The sequence below is a fragment of the Eschscholzia californica genome, unplaced genomic scaffold (assembly GCF_041429995.1).
Source record: "Eschscholzia californica isolate CP2 unplaced genomic scaffold, dmEscCali1.0.p SCAF_1, whole genome shotgun sequence".
Taxonomy (NCBI): domain Eukaryota; kingdom Viridiplantae; phylum Streptophyta; class Magnoliopsida; order Ranunculales; family Papaveraceae; genus Eschscholzia; species Eschscholzia californica.
The window spans coordinates 62,101,809-62,121,400 of NW_028238198.1; the positions used below are offsets into that span (position 1 = coordinate 62,101,809).

General features: G+C 37.8%; 1 protein-coding gene across 2 annotated transcripts; it reads left to right on the forward strand.

The window, feature by feature from the left end:
• The first annotated feature begins 2,440 nt into the window (after window positions 1-2,440).
• Window positions 2,441-18,263, forward strand: LOC147568059 (putative polygalacturonase). 2 transcript variants are annotated; one of them, XR_015230948.1, is made up of 4 exons: window positions 2,441-2,825; window positions 16,849-16,922; window positions 17,004-17,878; window positions 17,969-18,263. XR_015230948.1 is itself a non-coding variant. In XM_086654509.1 (3 exons), the coding sequence occupies exons 1-3, from the start codon at window positions 2,749-2,751 to the stop codon at window positions 17,651-17,653; spliced, it is 801 nt and encodes a 266-aa protein (XP_086510635.1). In that variant the 5' UTR covers window positions 2,441-2,748; the 3' UTR covers window positions 17,654-18,263. The 2 variants fall into 2 exon arrangements, 1 of the variants encoding a protein (XP_086510635.1); XM_086654509.1 differs by having other exon boundaries at window positions 17,004-18,263.
• Window positions 18,264-19,592: the final 1,329 nt, after the last annotated feature.

Consider the following 19,592-nt stretch of genomic DNA (forward strand, 5'->3'; position numbering starts at 1 on the left):
ACAACAAGTATGTTACTTTCATTCAAGTGGTAATAAGCATGGTAAAGAGTCCAAACAAACTAGGTTCAATCTCATGCATAAGCTTTTTCTCCTTTTTAAATTGTATGTCTTTTTACTTACTTTGTTGACACTTTGAACACCATCAGAATTACTAAACATCCTCTACTACTTTACCTCCCTTACTATCACCACCATTAATTTTTTTTTTAAACTATTTTAGTTCACACTTCCACCACCGCGACGATTACTAAACATCTACACTGTACCTCCACTACCACTACCATGATTACTAAACCTCTGCCACTGTACCTCCACTATTACAACTATTACTAAACTTCAACATCACAACCACCACCAATATTAAACCTCCACCACCACAACCATTTTCTAATACTTTCTTTTTCCGGTTAAAAAAAAGGAAACTGAACAAGCTACTGACTCATCGAGTTCCTCGTTGAAGCACTTGATAGGGAGATCAACTAAGAGGACTGTCGAGGCTCTTCTCGAAATCAAATCGATTTTCGAGTAACTCAATCAGGTCGTTTGATTCGGATTAAAAGTCATGAACACAAGTTTCATGTGTCAAAACCTCACATTAGGTGCAAATAGAATGTAGAAAGTTTCAACATACAAATTTTTTTTTCTTGTGAAACGCGTGTAGGCCACATTCTTAAAACTCGCTTTGGGCCTCAGCAATCTCAGGACCGGCCTTGACTCCAAAACTTAGAGGTCCCAGGTTCGATTGTTGATTGAATTTGAGTTATTAAGGTATAACCAATGTACGTGGACTTTAAGCCATAGTTTAGTTGGTCTTCAGTCCGGTTCTTGTAAGAGTTTAAATTTGACGGTTGTCATGCTTATTGTTAGAAGTGACTCGAATATGGATTGGTATCAAACACGGTTTACGACCTACCAACCCGCTTAGGTCTCGGTGCCGAATTTTGGACTCGTTAGCAGAGCTGATTGCTGAGACAGGGCTAGTATGCGAAGCAGTGCTCCGAGGCAGAGCTGGTGATGTAGTCGCAGCGGAATTAAAGAAGAACAATAAAATAAACGAAGAACGATAAAGGAAACGATAAATAAATTAAAACTTTAATAACTTCAATGGTTTTTCTCTTCAATATATGAAGAATAAACAAGACTGGACCTCCTTTTATAGATTACTAACTTTCCTAGATACACATAAACTAGGATTCCTAAATAATAGAAATACCTAAAACTTCCTAAACCTAGATTCTTTATGAATCTTTCATAAAATAAAAACTTCCTAAACTAGCTAGTCCAGCCGACTAGGCCGTGGGCACGCGGGATCGCGGGCCCACACGTTATGCGCCTGCATCAGCTCCCTGTTCCCCAGAAGATTCGTCCCGAATCGATTTCTGTAGGTCGGTCAATTCAGTAGATCCATCTGCACTCGGCAGCAAAGTGATAATCTTCTTCTTCTTCCATGAAAACTCATAAACGTTCAAACGTCCTTTGTAAGTAGCATCAACATCCGATTGCCAAGGGCGGCCCAAAATAATGTGGCAGAGATTGTCGGTAACATCACAAGTAATACCGGACAAATAAGAAGAGCCAATAGAAAGGGAAAAAGTACACATGCGATCAACACGTGTAGCGGGACCGGATGGAATCCAAGCAGTACGATACGGATGAATCTTAGGAATCGTAGGAATACCCAAGTATGCGACAAGTCTAGCTGAAATTAAATTCTCCACGCAACCGTTATCAATAACAATGGAACAAACTTTGTCTAAAACCGTACCTCGAGTAACGAACAAGTTATTCCGTTGAGACCGATTGGTTGCGAAAGGAGTAAAAACTAAAAAGAACCCGTCGAGTGACAGGGTCAAGGTCGATACGTTCAATGTCGTCATCGCCCGAATCCACGTCAGAAACTTTCTCCACAAGATTTGCTTTTCCACGTAAAGGGCAAGCATTAGAATAATGACCTGTTTCAAAACAATGAAAGCACTTAACTGGAGGTGGTTTTTTATAAGGGTTTTCGGGCATCGTCTTTGATCCGTCATCCGTTGATTTTTGTTGATCCGGCTCCTCTGGTGGTGGTTTGGTATAAAAATTACGAGTGTTGTAACCCCGATAGATGGAACGAGAATCGGACTCGAACGAACGAGCTACACTAATACATTCAGAGACGGAATTGAAAGAACGGATGTTGACAAGATCCTTAATGTCACTACGAAGGCCATCTTTGAATTTTTCCAATTTCATGGATTCTGCATCGGGGAGATTAAGCCGAGTACTCAAACGCTGAAACTCAGAAGCATACTCTTCAACAGAGCGTCGGCCTTGGCTACAACGAAGATATTCCAAACACAATTGATTCTTGAAGTCAAGAGGGAGGAATCGAGCCATCATAAGCGGTTTAAGTTCGGACCAAGAGGATAGTGGAGGAAGATTCGATAATCGGTGTTTGGTTGCTTGTTTTAATCTAGCTGGCCTGGTAAGTCACCTAAACAGTAAGGGCAGATTTTAATTCTTGCTTATCCACGACAATTTCAATCTCAATCTCGGATACCCCAATCAGATATACACAAGAACCGACTATATTTTTTCATCAATTTTATTTAGTAACTAAGCAAGAAACAACTTTCCTAAAGTTTTTCTTTTCCCCTTGTTTTGGATGTTACAAGAGAGAATGGAACCATTGATGGACAAGGGAAGTTTTGGTGGGATCTATGGTGGAACAGAACACTTGAACACACGAGGGGTCACCTTCTTGAACTAATGAATTCGAATAACATTCTCGTTTCCAACCTCACCTTCATGAACTCTCCCTTTTGGACCATCCATCCTGTTTACTGCAGATATGCTCTTACTGAACACCAATTTCTTCTCTCTCCTCTCTCCATAGCAACAATTTATTCGTTCTGTTAGAGGTTGATGGGTTTTCCATCTACTGTTGGTCTTCATAAATCATGTGGATTCTATTGGTATCATCACTTTTTATAATCCTAGTATAAGATCGGCTCAACATTTCTGTTATCTGTCATTGGTGATTAGATTTAAGCCTATACTCTTAGCTCGGATATAAGTCCCTACTGTTAGAGTTCACTCCACTCGGCTAAACCGAGTGGATTAGGTCCACTTAATTATAGTAATCCTAGTAGGATTAGGATTCCTATTACTACCAAGATTGATGTAGTTTAGATAAACACATACTTAGATATAGTTTTATATTTCTTAAACACTTCTTGTAAACCTATATAAAGGATTAGATCCATAATGTAAAATCATGTTATTGTGAATAAAGAAAAGGTATTTACCTATCTCTCTCTCTCTCTCACGATTAACTCTTTGCTATCATCATCTTTGGTTCCAACCGAGAAGACTAGGATCAACTCTCAGGATTCAACCGAGTTCTCTAACCTTCTCTCTCGGTCTCACCCGATTATCTTCATCATCATCCTCTCGGTTTCACCCGAGAGGTCCTGCTGTCCCTCTCGGTTCCACCGAGGGATCAATCTCTCTTCATCTTCCTCGACTTCATCCGAGTCGATTATCAAGAGGTACGTACCTCTTCACATGGTATAAGAGTTAGAATTCAAATTTTTTGTAGAGATGACTACTCCCGAAACTTCGGAAACCTCTCAAGTTCATCACAACATCAATAGTGGGTCGTTTGATGTCCACCATTCGGATTCTCCCACTACTATTCTTATCACACCACTTCTAACCGGTGATAACTATCCCTCATGGTCACGAGGAATGACTAAAGCCTTAAGAGCTAAAGCTAAGTTAGGTTTTGTTGATGGAAGCATCGAAAAACCAACCGATCCTAATGAACTAGAACAATGGGGACGATGTAATGATCTCGTTTCTAGTTGGCTCATCAATTCCGTTGATCCACCTCTTCGATCATCCATCTTATATGATGAAACGGCCTCCGATATATGGCACAATCTCTATGACCGTTTCCATCAACGTAATGCTCCTAAAATTTTCCAATTAAAGAGAGTGATTTCTTGTCTTAGACAAGACAACTCCGATGTTTCTACATATTTCACCAACCTCAAGGCTCTTCAAGACGAACTCGATTCCTTGATTATCACCGAGCCTTGTACATGTGGACATGGTCGTTCCTTACTTGAAAGAACAAATCAAGATAGGGCTATGGAATTTCTTCAAGGACTTAACGATAGATTTTCATCTATTCGGAGTCAAATTTTATTGATTGAACCCTTCCCTTCGATTCTTCGAATCCATTCACTTATTAAACAAGAAGAGGTTCAACAAAACTTAGTCACTCCTATGAGTATTGACTCCAACAACTCGGCACTTGCCGTTGGAAACAATGAGTTTAATCAAACTCCTTTTAATGGAACCGAGAGACAACGTCCAAAACGTCCTCATCCTTTTTGTGAAACTTGCAAAATCCATGGACACGATGTTTCCTCTTGTTACAAGATACATGGGTATCCACCCAACTATGGTCAAAGAGGACGAACCCGCACCCGACAAGAGTCCATCAATCTCTCGGTTTCTGACAAAACCGGCCAGGGGGTGCCTCCAGCAACCTCCTTCACTAATGAGCAATACCAAGGCATATTGGCACTCCTTGACCGCAATAGGCAACCGTCCACAACCAATTCTCAAGGCGCCACCAACAAGGACCCTCTAATCAACCTTACCGGTAAGTACTACTCTTCTTTTCATCCTCCTTGGGTCATTGACTCGGGAGCCGCCAAGCATATTTGTTCAAATATATCTCGATTCTCCTCTTATTCCCTAGAACCACCGGATTTATACGTCCGTTTACCGGACGGTTCACGGGTAAAGGTTGAACATATTGGTATTGTCTATTTTTCCAATAGATTTTATCTTGAAGATGTTTTTCACATTCCATCTTTTCAATTTAATCTTATCTCTATTTCTCAAATCTCTAAATCACTTCGTTGTACCGTCTTATTTGACCGGAATTTGTGTCTTTTTCAGGACCGAACAACGAAGACGACGATTGGGCATGGTAGTCTTCATGATGATCTTTATTTCCTTCGCACGGAGCGTCCAATTTTTTCAATTTCTAGTCTTACTAAAGATAGTTCTAGTAATGAGTCTTTTGTTTTATGGCATTGGCGTTTAGGCCATCCATCTTTTAGTCGTTTTCAATATTTCCATTCCAAACTTCCTTGTTTGAATTTTAAATATTTATCTAATAAATTACCGTGCGATGTTTGTCCACTTTCTAAGCAATGTCGTTTACCTTTTCCAACTAGTACCACTTCTTCCTCTCACATATTTGAGTTGGTACATGCGGATTTGTGGGGACCTTTTCCGGTCCCATCCACCTCCGGGTGTCGATTTTTTCTCACCCTTGTCGACGATTATTCACGTTGTACTTGGATATTTCTTTTGGATTCTAAGTCCGATTCAAATAGGACAATTATGAATTTTTTTTACCTATGTCTCCACACAATTTAATTGTAAAATAAAGACTTTTCGATCGGACAATGGAACCGAATTTATCAATTCCTCTCTACAAGGTTGGTTTGTCGAAAAAGGGGTTACCCACCAACGTAGTTGTACTTATACACCCCAACAAAATGGGGTAGTTGAACGTAAACATCGCCATATCCTTGAAGTGGCACGTTCATTACGACTCCAAGCTCACCTTCCTCTCTCTTTTTGGGGAGAGTGTGTTCTCACCGCGGTTTATTTAATCAATAAATTACCGACACCCATTCTCGATGGAAAATCACCCCATGAAATCCTCATGGGTGTTGCTCCCAATCTTTCACATCTAAGTGTCTTTGGATGTCTTTGCTATGCTCGAATTCCTTTGGTTAAAACCAAGTTGGACGCCCGCTCTTCCGCCGGTATATTCCTTGGATATCCCAATGGAGAAAAAGGTTATCGTGTTTACGATATCTCCACACGACGAATATTTGTCTCTAGAGACGTCACGTTCGTTGAAAACAAATTTCCAATGTCTCCCTCATACTCTTCGGCTACACCGAACCACTCCGATCTGGAACCATTCCTTTCCATCGAAGATGATGACACCTTCAATTTTCCATCGACCGGCAAGACCTCCACTGTTTCGGCACCAAACAGCAGCACCATCACCGATGGACCTGCTGTTCCTGACGTCCAGCAGATTACCGATGGAGCTGCTGTTCGGCAAATTACCGATTCAGGGGTGCCTTCAGACACCCCTGCTAGACCGGGTTCCATTCCCGGTCCATTACAACAGGCACCATCACCCGAGGTGCCTTCAGCAGCTGCTAGTGACACTCCCCAATCAGGAGCGTCTCCAGCAGCCATGGACAGTCCTATACCCGACGTCCCCTCGACAGACCCAACACCACCCGAGGCTAATTCCGACCAGATGGTTGAGATTTCCGGCCGTCCAACAAGATCTCGCCAACCACCGTCCCACTTGAATGATTATGTGTGTTCCAACACAAGTTCCGTCAAGTACCCACTTGAAAACTACTTCTCCATCAATTCATTCTCCACATCTCATCAACAATTCCTCTCCTCTGTATTGTCAACTACCGAGCCTACCTCCTTCACTCAAGCAATGAAATCGTCTCATTGGAAGGAAGCTATGGCCAAAGAAATCTCCGCTTTGGAAGAAAACAAGACATGGTCCATCACTGATCTTCCACCCGGCAAGCGACCTATTGGTTGCAAATGGGTATACAAAATTAAATTCAATTCCGATGGTTCCATCGAACGCTATAAAGCTCGTCTAGTAGCTAAAGGTTACACCCAAATCGAGGGACTCGACTATAACGACACTTTTGCCCCAGTCGCAAAACTCGTTACTGTCCGTGTTATCTTATCTATTGCCGCCGTTAAAGGCTGGTCTCTCCACCAGTTGGATGTTAACAACGCCTTTCTCCAGGGCGATCTCCATGAAGAAGTCTACATGAAACTTCCTCCCGGTTTTTCATCTCAGGGGGAGTCTAAAGTATGTCGTCTTCATATCCTTATACGGTCTTAAACAGGCCTCCCGTCAATGGTTTTCAAAATTCTCCTCCGTTCTTATTGAACGAGGTTTTTCTCAGTCTAAAAGCGACTATTCTCTCTTCACTTTCCGTTCGCACTCCACTCAAATCTTTGTTCTCGTCTACGTAGACGACATAATCATCACTGGAAATAATGATAATGCTATTTCCAAGCTAAAATTATTTCTTAACAAATCTTTTTCACTAAAAGATTTAGGCCGTCTACAGTACTTCCTCGGTATTGAAGTATCTCGCTCATCGCAGGGCATTTTCCTATGTCAACGGAAATATGCTCTTGACATTCTAAAAGATTCTGGCCTAACTGCGGCACGTCCCTCTGAATTTCCTATGGATCAAAAGCTCCGTCTTAGTCCTACCGACGGTATTCCTTTAAAGGATCCGTCGGTCTACCGCCGACTCATTGGCCGATTACTATTTCTAACGGTCACACGGCCAGACATCACCTTCGCAGTAAATAATCTTAGTCAATTCATGCAGACACCTAGTCAAGTACACTTAGACGCTGCTCATCGCGTTCTACGATACTTGAAAGGCACCCTTGATAAAGGAGTCTTCTTATCAGCAAAAAGCTCTCTTCATATCACAGGATACTGTGACTCAGATTGGGCAGGTTGCCCTTCAACCCGTAGATCAACTACTGGATATTTTGCAATGATGGGTGATAGTCCACTCTCTTGGAAATCAAAGAAACAACCAACGGTTGCTAAATCATCTGCAGAAGCAGAATATCGAGCTTTGGCCATTCTCACTTGTGAACTACAATGGCTCAAGTATTTATTACTTGATTTTGGAATTGATCACACAGACCCGATGACAGTTTACTGTGACAATCGGGCTGCACTCCATATCGCTGATAACCCCGTATTCCACGAACGTACGAAACATATTGAAATAGATTGCCACATCGTTCGTGAGAAGATTAAAGACAACGTCATTGCCACTCGCTTCATCACTTCAGACAACAAGTTAGCGGATATCTTCACCAAACCACTTGGAGCAGAACCGTTCAAGAACATTATTGGCAAGTTAGGCGTTACTTCCATTCCCGCTCTAACTTGAGGGGGAGTGTTAGAGTTCACTCCACTCGGCTAAACCGAGTGGATTAGGTCGACTTAATTATAGTAATCCTAGTAGGATTAGGATTCCTATTACTACCAAGATTGATGTAGTTTAGATAAACACATACTTAGATATAGTTTTATATTTCTTAAACACTTCTTGTAAACCTATATAAAGGATTAGATCCATAATGTAAAATCATGTTATTGTGAATAAAGAAAAGGTATTTACCTATCTCTCTCTCTCTCTCACGATTAACACTTTGCTATCATCATCTTTGGTTCCAACCGAGAAGACTAGGATCAACTCTCTGGGTTCAACCGAGTTCTCTAACCTTCTCTCTCGGTCTCACCCGATTATCTTCATCATCATCCTCTCGGTTTCACCCGAGAGGTCCTGCTACCCTCTCGGTTCCACCGAGGGATCAATCTCTCTTCATCTTCCTCGGCTTCATCTGACGCAGCGGAAATCTCCGGAAAAGAATTAGAACTTCGTCTAAAACTCATATAACCCAGAAAAAAAAGTCTTTGATCTCCGTCTAAAGACTATTGAACCGAAATTGATAACAAGAATACTAAAATACTTGAATTTTATTGATTGAACTGAATGAATAAAACAACTCCTAGATTTCCTTTATATACTTAGGGTTTCCGTAACCTAATCAAACTCAAATAACAATTTCTAATAAATAAAATACTAGTTTCCTAAACCTAATCAAATTCTAATAACAACTTCTAAATAAATAAAATACTATAATCTAAAAGCTAAAAGGTTTCCTAAAAATATAAAACTGCTAAAAATAATAATTCTCTACGAACAAAAATATTATACTATTAAAATAACTAGATTTTAAGATATCCAAGATACTTGGAATATCTCATGAAAATCTCCCTGCATCAGTCTCCTCCACTTCAAAAAAACTCGCCTCGAGTTTACTAGTTGACTTGAATGTTATCTTGATTGACAGTCCCTTGATATATCCTTCTCGTGAACTATGCATAGGAATTACCAAACTTTCAGATTTGACTGACGATTTTACTAGGCCATAAAATATTTTCTGCCTATATTTGTAATTTGACTCAAGCTCTCTTTTCACCCAAAAAATAAACTTGTACAGATCATGAGTATAATGATTGAAAATTATGAACTTCGATGAAGACTTTCGAATAAAATTACTTGTCAATCCATGTGAAACAACTTGAGATTCGCAAAATTCTGAGAACGGGTCTTCGTATGAAGGAACTTCAATTGGACTAATGTCTAACTTCCGAAGCTTTTCACCTTCCTTTGATTCAGCTTCTTGAACAACGTCCTTTGTCTCAATTTCCTGAACAACGTCCGTTGTCTCAATTTCCTGAACAACTTCCTTTGACTCAATTGGTTGAACCACTTCCTTTAACTCAATTTTCTGAATAATTTCTTCAGAATTAATTATTTTATTGTGTAAATTGATTTTAGGAGACTTATCCTTGAACACAATAACGTCGGATTTTGCTTCATGAACAATATTGTTTGAATCGTCTATGGTGATAATTCGTGGTGGTTCAACATTCTCTAAGGGAGTCGTTTTTACCTTTTTAATAGTTAAGTGAGGTTGTTCTTCCCTCCGAAATCCAAACTTCCTATATTCCCGTTCCTCAGCTTCAATTTTTAGGGCCAAGTTGTACGCCTCCTGAATAGTCCATACTGTAACTATCCCCACTTTTTCTCGCAAACTAAATTTTAATCCGCTTAAAAATCGGTTTGCTACAACATCTTCATATTCTATAATGTTCTCCACATTGTTTCTTTGAGCCAGTTTTGAAAACTCCTCATAGTACTCACCCACCGAACGCAATCCTTGTCTACAATTCTGGTAAGTCATAAACAAGTGTTGTTGATAATCTGGTGGTAAGAACCTCTCTCTCAGGTTTTCTTTCATAGACGGCCAATTCTGAATTGGAGCCCTTCCTTGCCCCACTCTTTGACGTTGTAACTGATCCCACCAAACAGCAGCATTTCCTTTCAGTCTACAAGCAATAATGTTTACCATCTGTTCACCAGGAACAGTATATGACATATTCACTTGCCGCTCAACCTCATGTAGCCAATCAAGGAACTCTTCGACCGACAAATAACCATTGAAGAGTGGTATTTCTTCCTTGATTTTGTATTCATCATAATATCTACGCGTATATAATTGGTTAGGATAATAGTTACCTCTATTTTCTTGGTTGTCAGCATATTGTTGAAGTGGTTGTGCTCTGCCTTCGTTTCCATTAACAGCTTGGTTGTGGGCGAATCCCTCAACACGTTCTCTGTTAATAGGTTGCCTAGGGTTTGTATTGACATTCAGGTTGTTAATCATCTCCATAACTTGGGTTAGTTGATGACTCAAACCGTCAATTTTTGCCCACATGACATTGTTACCTCGTTCACCGTCGAGGTTTGTGTTTCTAGCTTCGTCTTCTGCCATTAAGCCAGGAGAAACCTCGCTCTGATACCAACTGACGCAGCGGAAATCTCCGGAAAAGAATTAGAACTTCGTCTAAAACTTATATAACCCAGAAAAAAAAGTCTTTGATCTCCGTCTAAAGACTATTGAACCGAAATTGATAACAAGAATACTAAAATACTTGAATTTTATTGATTGAACTGAATGAATAAAACAACTCCTAGATTTCCTTTATATACTTAGGGTTTCCGTAACCTAATCAAACTCAAATAACAATTTCTAATAAATAAAATACTAGTTTCCTAAACCTAATCAAATTCTAATAACAACTTCTAAATAAATAAAATACTATAATCTAAAAGCTAAAAGGTTTCCTAAAAATATAAAACTGCTAAAAATAATAATTCTCTACGAACAAAAATATTATACTATTAAAATAACTAGATTTTAAGATATCCAAGATACTTGGAATATCTCATGAAAATCTCCCTGCATCATCATCTGAGTCGATTATCAAGAGGTACGTACTGTTGGACTAATTAGTTTAATTGTCCTTCTCGAATACACAATTCGATAATGATTCCGCTCGACAAATTATAGAAGCAAATAAGTAAAAGAATAAGTAATAGTTTTATGACCGAGTCGAGTATTGGATACTCTCTCCTTAAGACGTTTTTCGTCCCGCAATGGTGCTAAGCCGGGTTGTATATACGAATCGTCTCCCAGGATAAAACAGTCTTACCTTCTTGAAGCGCAGCACTTCGTTCTTCAAGAAACTTCGAACCAAATACGTAGAGAACTCTCTTAACTTCTTAGACTTCTAATGCAAACTCTAAACTCAGAAAACTAATTGATTTTCTATGTCTAAAATGAAATCTGGATTATGTATATATAGAGATGATTGTGACTATATGGAGAGACATCTATATGGAAAGACATGATCCTAGGGATGTGTCTCTTTTAATTTTAATTCAACCAAGGCAATGGTTGAACCAAGGCAATGGTTCAAATTGCCAACAATCCCCCATATGAATTAAAATTTATTCTATATGAAGACTATGCAAACTGACAATGCATACAAACTAGGAGAGTTCATATGGAAGTTGTTGCATCAGGAGAGGTGGCTTTTGGCTTTGAACCTTCCTTAGTGTATGACTACCGGACTTACTAATTGATTAGTGAACATGATGTCTTGAACTATTCAATTTTCACAGTAAGTCGATACAATAGCCAACACACAACTTCTTCCGTACATATTTGATTCTTTGGTTGTGTCCTTTTCGGCCCTGGACAGCTCCTGGATTCATGAGTGCTTTAGAGAATTCCGCCTTAAGACATTCTCATAGAACCGACATCAGTTCTACACTCACATAGGTGATGTCCTATGAAGAGTACCCTGACGTACCCCACTTGTTTACACAAGAATATAGGCATCATTAAAAGCATCGCTTATCCTATCACCTGACAGGCAACACTGATACTTAGGAATGGGTAAGAGAATGACTCTTTCAGTGTTACTAGCGAGTATTTCACATTTATGTTGTCCCTTTTGAACCTAGATCTTGGGATCTCCAGTCAACTAGGTTGGTTTCTATTGCGATCTACTCATTTACTTTAGGCTTTAAGCCCATTCCCCTTGATAACTTGTACATTTGCTCTTTCGATAACCCCTTTGTAAACGGATCCGCTAGGTTATCCTTTGATTTTATATAATCAATTGTTATAATTCCACTTGAGAGCAAATGTTTAACGGTATTGTGTCTTCGACGTATGTGTCGAGATTTTCCGTTATACATTTTATTATGTGCCTTGCCAATTGCCGATTTACTATCGCAATGTATTTTAATAGCAGACACCGGTTTTGGCCAAATTGGAATATCCTCTAGAAAATTATGAAGCCATTCAGCTTCTTCTCCAGCTTTGTCAGCAATAAACTCTGACTCCATGGTTGATCTTGCTATGCAAGTTTGTTTTGAGGACTTCCATGAAACTGATGCACCACCTATAGTAAAAACATAACCGCTTGTGGATTTAGAATCGTTTGTATCTGAAATCCAATTTGCATCAGTATACCCTTCAAGAACTGCAGGGTATTTGGTAAAATGTAACCCATACTACTTAGTATATCTTAAATATCTAAGAACTCTTATCAGAGCACTCCAACGACTTGTACTTGGATTACTCGTAAGCCTACTAAATTTACTTACTGAATACGCAATATCAGGTCGTGTACAATTCATTAAATACATCAAATTACCAATTATGTGAGAGTATTCTAATTGGTTAAACCTATGTCCCGTATTTTTAGTTAAATGTAGAATAAGGTCTACAGGAGTTTTAACAACCTGATTATCATTTTTGTTAAACTTCTCTAAAATTTTCTCAATATTATGTGATTGAGATAAAACTATTCCGCTGGAAGTTCTACAAATCTTGATTCCAAGAATTAAGTTTGCTTGACCCAGATCTTTCATATCAAATACTTTTGATAGCATTTTCTTCGTAGATTTGATCATATCTAAATTGCTACCCATTATTAACATGTCGTCTACATACAAGCATAGAATTATAACTCCGTTGGTAGTAGATTTAGTGTAGACACATTTATCACACTCGTTAATACTAGAACCATTTGACAACATGGCTTTGTCGAATTTTTCATGCCACTGTTTTGGTGCTTCTTTTAGCCCATACAATGACCTTACTAATTTGCCAACTTTCTTTTCTTAACCAGATACTATAAACCCTTCTGGTTGTTCCATATAAATTTCTTCTTCTAATTCGCCATTCAAGAAAGTTGTTTTAACATCCATTTGATGTATCTCTAAATTTTATAGAGCTGCTATAGCAATTAGCACCCGAATTGATGTGATTCTCGTAACAGAAGAATACGTATCAAAATAGTCTAATCCTTCTTTTTATTTTTATTTTGTCTCTTGCCTCTTCGGGGTTCCTCTTTACTTTCTCCTGCTTGTGGTTCTTGAACCACATTCTCTTTATCATTTTGGTTTGTATTTTCATTGTTACCAATATTCTCAAATTTCCTCTTTTAAGAACTTTTCTCATCGTCTAATTTACATGGAAATATGTCTTCAAAAAATGTAACATTTCTTGATTCGATTACCGTATTAACATGTAAGTCTTGAATTTCAGATTTATGTATGAGAAATCTGTATGCACTACTATTATGTGCATATCCTATGAAAATACAATCGATAGTTTTTGGTCCACTTTTGACCTTCTTTGGTGTAGGAATCGCCACTTTTGCTAAACACCCCCACACTTTGAGATATTTATAAGAAGGCTTTTTTCCTTTCCATAACTCATAAGGATTTTTTATCCTTTTTTTTTTAGGCAATTTGTTCAGAATATAGTTTGCTGAAAGCAAAGCTTCCCCCCACAAATTTTGGGGTAATCCTGAACTTATAAGTAATGCGTTCATCATTTCTTTTAAAGTTCGATTTTTTCTTTCAGTGACTCCATTTTGCTGAGGCGAATAAGGAGCCGTTGTTTGATGGATAATACCAATTTCAGCACCAATATCAGCAAATGGTGACTCATATTCACCACCTCTACCACTTCGTAGAGTTTTGATCATTTGATCGAGTTGATTCTCAACTCTACTCTTATATATTTTAAATTTTTCTACGGCTTCGTCTTTACTTCTTAACAAGTAAACATGACAGTATCTAGTACTATCATCTATGAAAATGATGAACTATTTTTTTTTTCTTTTTCCGCCTCTTGTTTGAATCGTTTTTAAGTCCATACATCACTATGTATCAGTTTCTAACGGTTCTGTGTTTCTTTCAACTGAAAAGACGACTTAGTCATTTTAGTTTCGACACAAACTTCACATTTATGATTGGGATTTAAGTCGAATTTAGGTATAAGGTCCATGCTAATTAATATTCTTAAAGAATCGTAATTAACATGTCCTAACCTCTCGTGCCACTTAATACAAGAATCAATAATATAAGCATAATTATTAATTTTATTGATCTTAGGAATAACAGTGATTACATTCATCTTGAATAGACCTTCACTTAAATACCCTTTCCCACGTACATCTCATTTGTAGTAAGAACAAAATTACCCGATTCAAATACAAGCTTCAAGTCATTCTTAGTTAATAAAGAACCAGAAACTAAATTCTTTTGGATGCTGGGTACATGAAGAACATTTTTCAGAGTTACTTCCTTCCCAGATGTGACTTTCAGTATAACTGTCCCATTGCCTTCAACTTTCAAAGGTGTCGAATTTCCCATAACTAAAGGTTCGACATTTTCCACCTTCTTATAAGATGAAAATACTCCTTTATATGAACACATATGATGAGTAGCACCAGTATCTACCCACCATTCTCTTGGATGATTAACCAAGTTTGGCTCAGAAATAACGGCACACAAGTTAATCTCTTTAACACCACCAGACAAACTATCTATCACTTTGTCTTCCGTCTTTTTCCTGTCATTTTTCTTCCAAATTTTGGAGCGACAATCTTTGACAAGATGTCCTTTCTTGTTACAGTTATAACAAGTCTTTCTGAACTTCTTAGAATTCGCTTGATATTTTTCTTTACCAGAAAAATCAACGCCGAAAAACTTCTCAGGTCTTTCTCTATGAAAACCATGAGTTGGCTTGACGGGAATGTTGGTTCCGATATTACTTGCCATTTGTCTACTTAAATACACAATTTAAATTAGAATCTCGTAAAAGTAATATAGTAATTGCATTTCAATACACTGTTATGTATCTATCATATTCGTTTCAATCCAAAATAATTAATCAAAATTAATTGTATACATAAAAAGCACTTAATCACAACACATTATATATTTGACGACTCTATAGATTCAAACATAGTTAATGAAGAATCTAAATTATCACAGAACCTTCATGAGAAAGTCTAGTATACATACTACTTCTATCCTTATAAAAGAAATCGATAAATTGTGGCCACCACACAGGCCTAATTGTTTCTTATGGGATAGATAAGTTAACATGAAAGTGACAACTAAAGGTTCATGGAAATTGGAACCAGGGGCACATGGTATTCATCTGGACTACTAATGGAGAAAGGAACCGAATGTAATATGAATCATTGAATTGGACAGTAACTTTGGTAATCACTTTGTTACCAAACAGTGCTATTGTTTACTCACTTCGAATGGAATAAAAAGTCACCGCCTCATGCATTAGTATAGTTGGCATAACCCCATTAAGTTGAATAAGATAACAATTGGGCATCAACGGCGTAACTCGAACTAATTTCTCCAACAAGTACACTACTCATTTGGATGTATAGGTAGTTTGGATTGAAGTGTCAAAAAAGAACCACTTCTTTGTGATAAATAATAACATTCAATCTTTTAATTACAGAAAAAAATGAAGCATCAATAAACATTAACGAAACCAAACTCAGTTTAATATGTATATTAAACTCAAGACATGGATGATGTGATTGTATCCAAGTTATCTAGTAAATCGATTTGATACTACCATATACAAGTGGGCAAAACCATCTAATTAAAAGGATATGGTCAAGAATAACAGAGAAGTGCATTAAGTTTTCTTTTCATGTAATAGTCACTCACGTCCAATGGACATAGGTTTTCGGGGTTTAAGTTCTATAACAACGAAGAACAGATGACAAGTAACTGTACCGAATCTATGTATTGTTATTAGTGGAGGTTAATTTTCTGCTTCTACTTGTGAGGGTTGAATTTACAGGAAGGGTTAGAATACTCATCAGATCAAATAAATTTGACAAGCGAAATCCGACACACGAATTACGTCTTAAGATTGTTGGACTAATTAGTTTAATTGTCCTTCTCGAATACACAATTCGATAATGATTCCGCTCGACAAATTATAGAAGCAAATAAGTAAAAGAATAAGTAATAGTTTTATGACCGAGTCGAGTATTGGATACTCTCTCCTTAAGACGTTATTCGTCCCGCAATGGTGCTAAGCCGGGTTGTATATACGAATCGTCTCCCAGGATAAAACAGTCTTACCTTCTTGAAGCGCAGCACTTCGTTCTTCAAGAAACTTCGAACCAAATACGTAGAGAACTCTCTTAACTTCTTAGACTTCTAATGCAAACTCTCTCAACCGAGTTCTCTAACCTTCTCTCTCGGTCTCACCCGATTATCTTCATCATCATCCTCTCGGTTTCACCCGAGAGGTCCTGCTGTCCCTCTCGGTTCCACCGAGGGATCAATCTCTCTTCATCTTCCTCGGCTTCATCCGAGTCGATTATCAAGAGGTACGTACCTCTTCACACCTACCTTGTTGACTGTTCATTCCTAAATTCTTATATTTTTTTCCATTTAATGATTCAATAACTTTTGGTTTCAGCAATGTTGTTATCAAAGGAATGACGATTTTGGCTCCTCGAAATTCTCCAAACACAGATGGCATAGATCCAGGTACAAGATAATTCTTATTTGTCTTACTCTTCCATTTTCATGCAACAAATTGTTGATTTTGAAGCAAATAACGATCAACAGATTCAAGCACAAACGTTTGTATTGAAGACTGTTACGTCGAGAGTGGTGATGATCTTGTTGCGATAAAGAGCGGGTGGGACCAATATGGAATCACCATGGCTCGTCCAAGCTCAAATATCGTAGTAAGAAACGTCTCTGGTACAACTCCAACTTGCTCTGGTGTAGGAATTGGAAGTGAGATGTCTGGTGGGATTTTTAACATCCTTATCGAAAATATGCACATTTATAATTCAGCAGCTGGTATTCGAGTAAAAACTGACCGAGGAAGAGGAGGATACATAAACAATATCACGATAACAAATATATCCATGTATAAAGTGAAAATACCTATACGGTTTAGTCGGGGTTCTAACGACCACCCTGATGAAGGATGGAATCGAAATGCATTCCCCATTGTAGAAGGCATTTCTATTACTAATGTGATAAGTGTAAACACAATAAAAGCACCTGTTTTAGATGGTATAAAGGAATCACCCTTTGAAGGAATTTGTATGAGAAATATCACTCTTTTGGGGCTATCTCCTTCCTTGAATTGGCAATGTGAATTTGTTAATGGTTCAGCTTTTCAAGTATCTCCAGAACCATGTCAACGGCTCCAAACTACTGACACTTTATCCTCGTGTCAGAACTCTTTCATGTTCCGAGTTTGAACTATATTTGGATTTGTTTGTATTCGTTCATGTCTGAACTATACCAGATTCGGTTAACTTGACTTGTATTTGCTCGATGCTTGGAAATGAAGCAAGTTGGAGAACTTTTTCCAAAATATTTGATTCGACTTGAGCAATATGTACATGCTTTGACGGGTTTGAGGTGATGAAGTTCATGTTGTATGTATAGCAGAATTCAGCATCACTACCGAATATAGTTAAAAGGTACTTGTTTTTTTTTTTTGCCCTGTTTCTAATGTTTCCAGTCCGGGTTTCTGAAATACTCACAGATTTTTTTTTTGATAAAAAAAAAAGTGAAAGTAGTACACAAGACTTGTTGCTTCGATTCGATGATGAGTTCCTCATTTATTTTCTCGGGCTTACTGATTTTGTTTATTCAATTATAATGTAGGGTCCCTATAATGTACACATAACTCTACTCAGACTATAGTTTCAGATGTTTCTTTTGACATATTTCATTGTGAATCTAGTTGAACTAGTTCTTGAATTGATTTGGATATCGGATACTGCAGAAATTTTGTTATTAGAATTTTGATTGTACTGAATGAGAAGGACCCTGAGCTTGTTATTAATGAGAACAAACCCATTCATGTATCCTTGATTTCCTGCATCTTTGGTATTATAGTGATATTTTGCATCTTCATCCTTTCGTGACTATGTTAGAATTATCCAAGTATCTGTCCTTTCGTGACATTCGAACTTCGTTACATCTTGATTGTCGTTTAATTTCTCATGGAACTTGCACGTGCCAAATCCGACCAGTGTGTTCTCTGTGTATCGTTTTGCTCCAAATTGTAGCTACCCACTTGTATTCATATATTGTTCCTAGTAAAGAAATGCATATTTTGACAATTGAGAAAGGTGAATCTATCCTTGTTTAAACCTTGTTAGCTTTGCTCCTTTCAAGCTACTCATTCATGATTAATGATAAGTAGAGAGATGACTGTTTCAACAAACAATGGTGTTAATCTGAATTGCATTATTTCTTACATAAATTACTATCTCTTTCATTCGATCCTCTCAAGAACCGCCTTCTTGTTAGTCTCTTAAGTGCATGACTATCTATCGCTGGGGCCAACTGCACGCACCGAAGGGCCCTCTTTTGCTTTTCTGGTTAAGCTAATGCTCCACCAATGGGGCGAGAGCTGACTGTTCTAGTTGTTCGTCTATCAGGGAGCACCGGTCCTATAGAAGTATATACATAGAGGTTAACTGAGTTGATCTGTAGACACCAAGTGCTGGTCTAAACCGTCACAAATCGAAAAAAAACGACCATCTTTCCTTTCTCTATGTTGGCCATTCAGAAGTCCACATATTAGATCCATGTAACTACTTTTTACCTTCTCCAGTAATAGATAAAGATTAACTCATGGATAGCCGACTTAAATTGTGTCGAAAAGAGGTGGAGACATAGGGGCTTACCTTTTTCTCTGTAAGTTTGTGAGAGAACTTATATAAAGTGGTACTTTGCCTAATGCAAATGGTTCTTTCTTCACTGTCTTTTGTTTTGGCTTGTACTATGAACTGGTGAGAGTTTGGGTCGCATACATTTATCCAACAAGTGGTAAAACTCAATATTCATAATGTTATTTTATAAGGATGGAGATGAAACCACATTGAACACAATCAAAAACCAAATCTGAAACTTCAAATTCTATAAAACTGGAGATAAACCTAAGTTGCGTTGAACCCTAATTCATTTTTTTTTACTAAAATCACAAAACAACCTAGCTAATGATATATTAGTACAGGATACTAACAAAATTTAAAGACTTCATTGGCCAAATAAATAATCACTCATTATTTGTATCATTAAATCATTAACAAGAGATGCATAAAAAAAAAAAATAAAAGGTCACATACCCTAGTAAAAGATAAAAATTAGTATTAAACCTAGTAAAGTGCTAAAAAATTCACT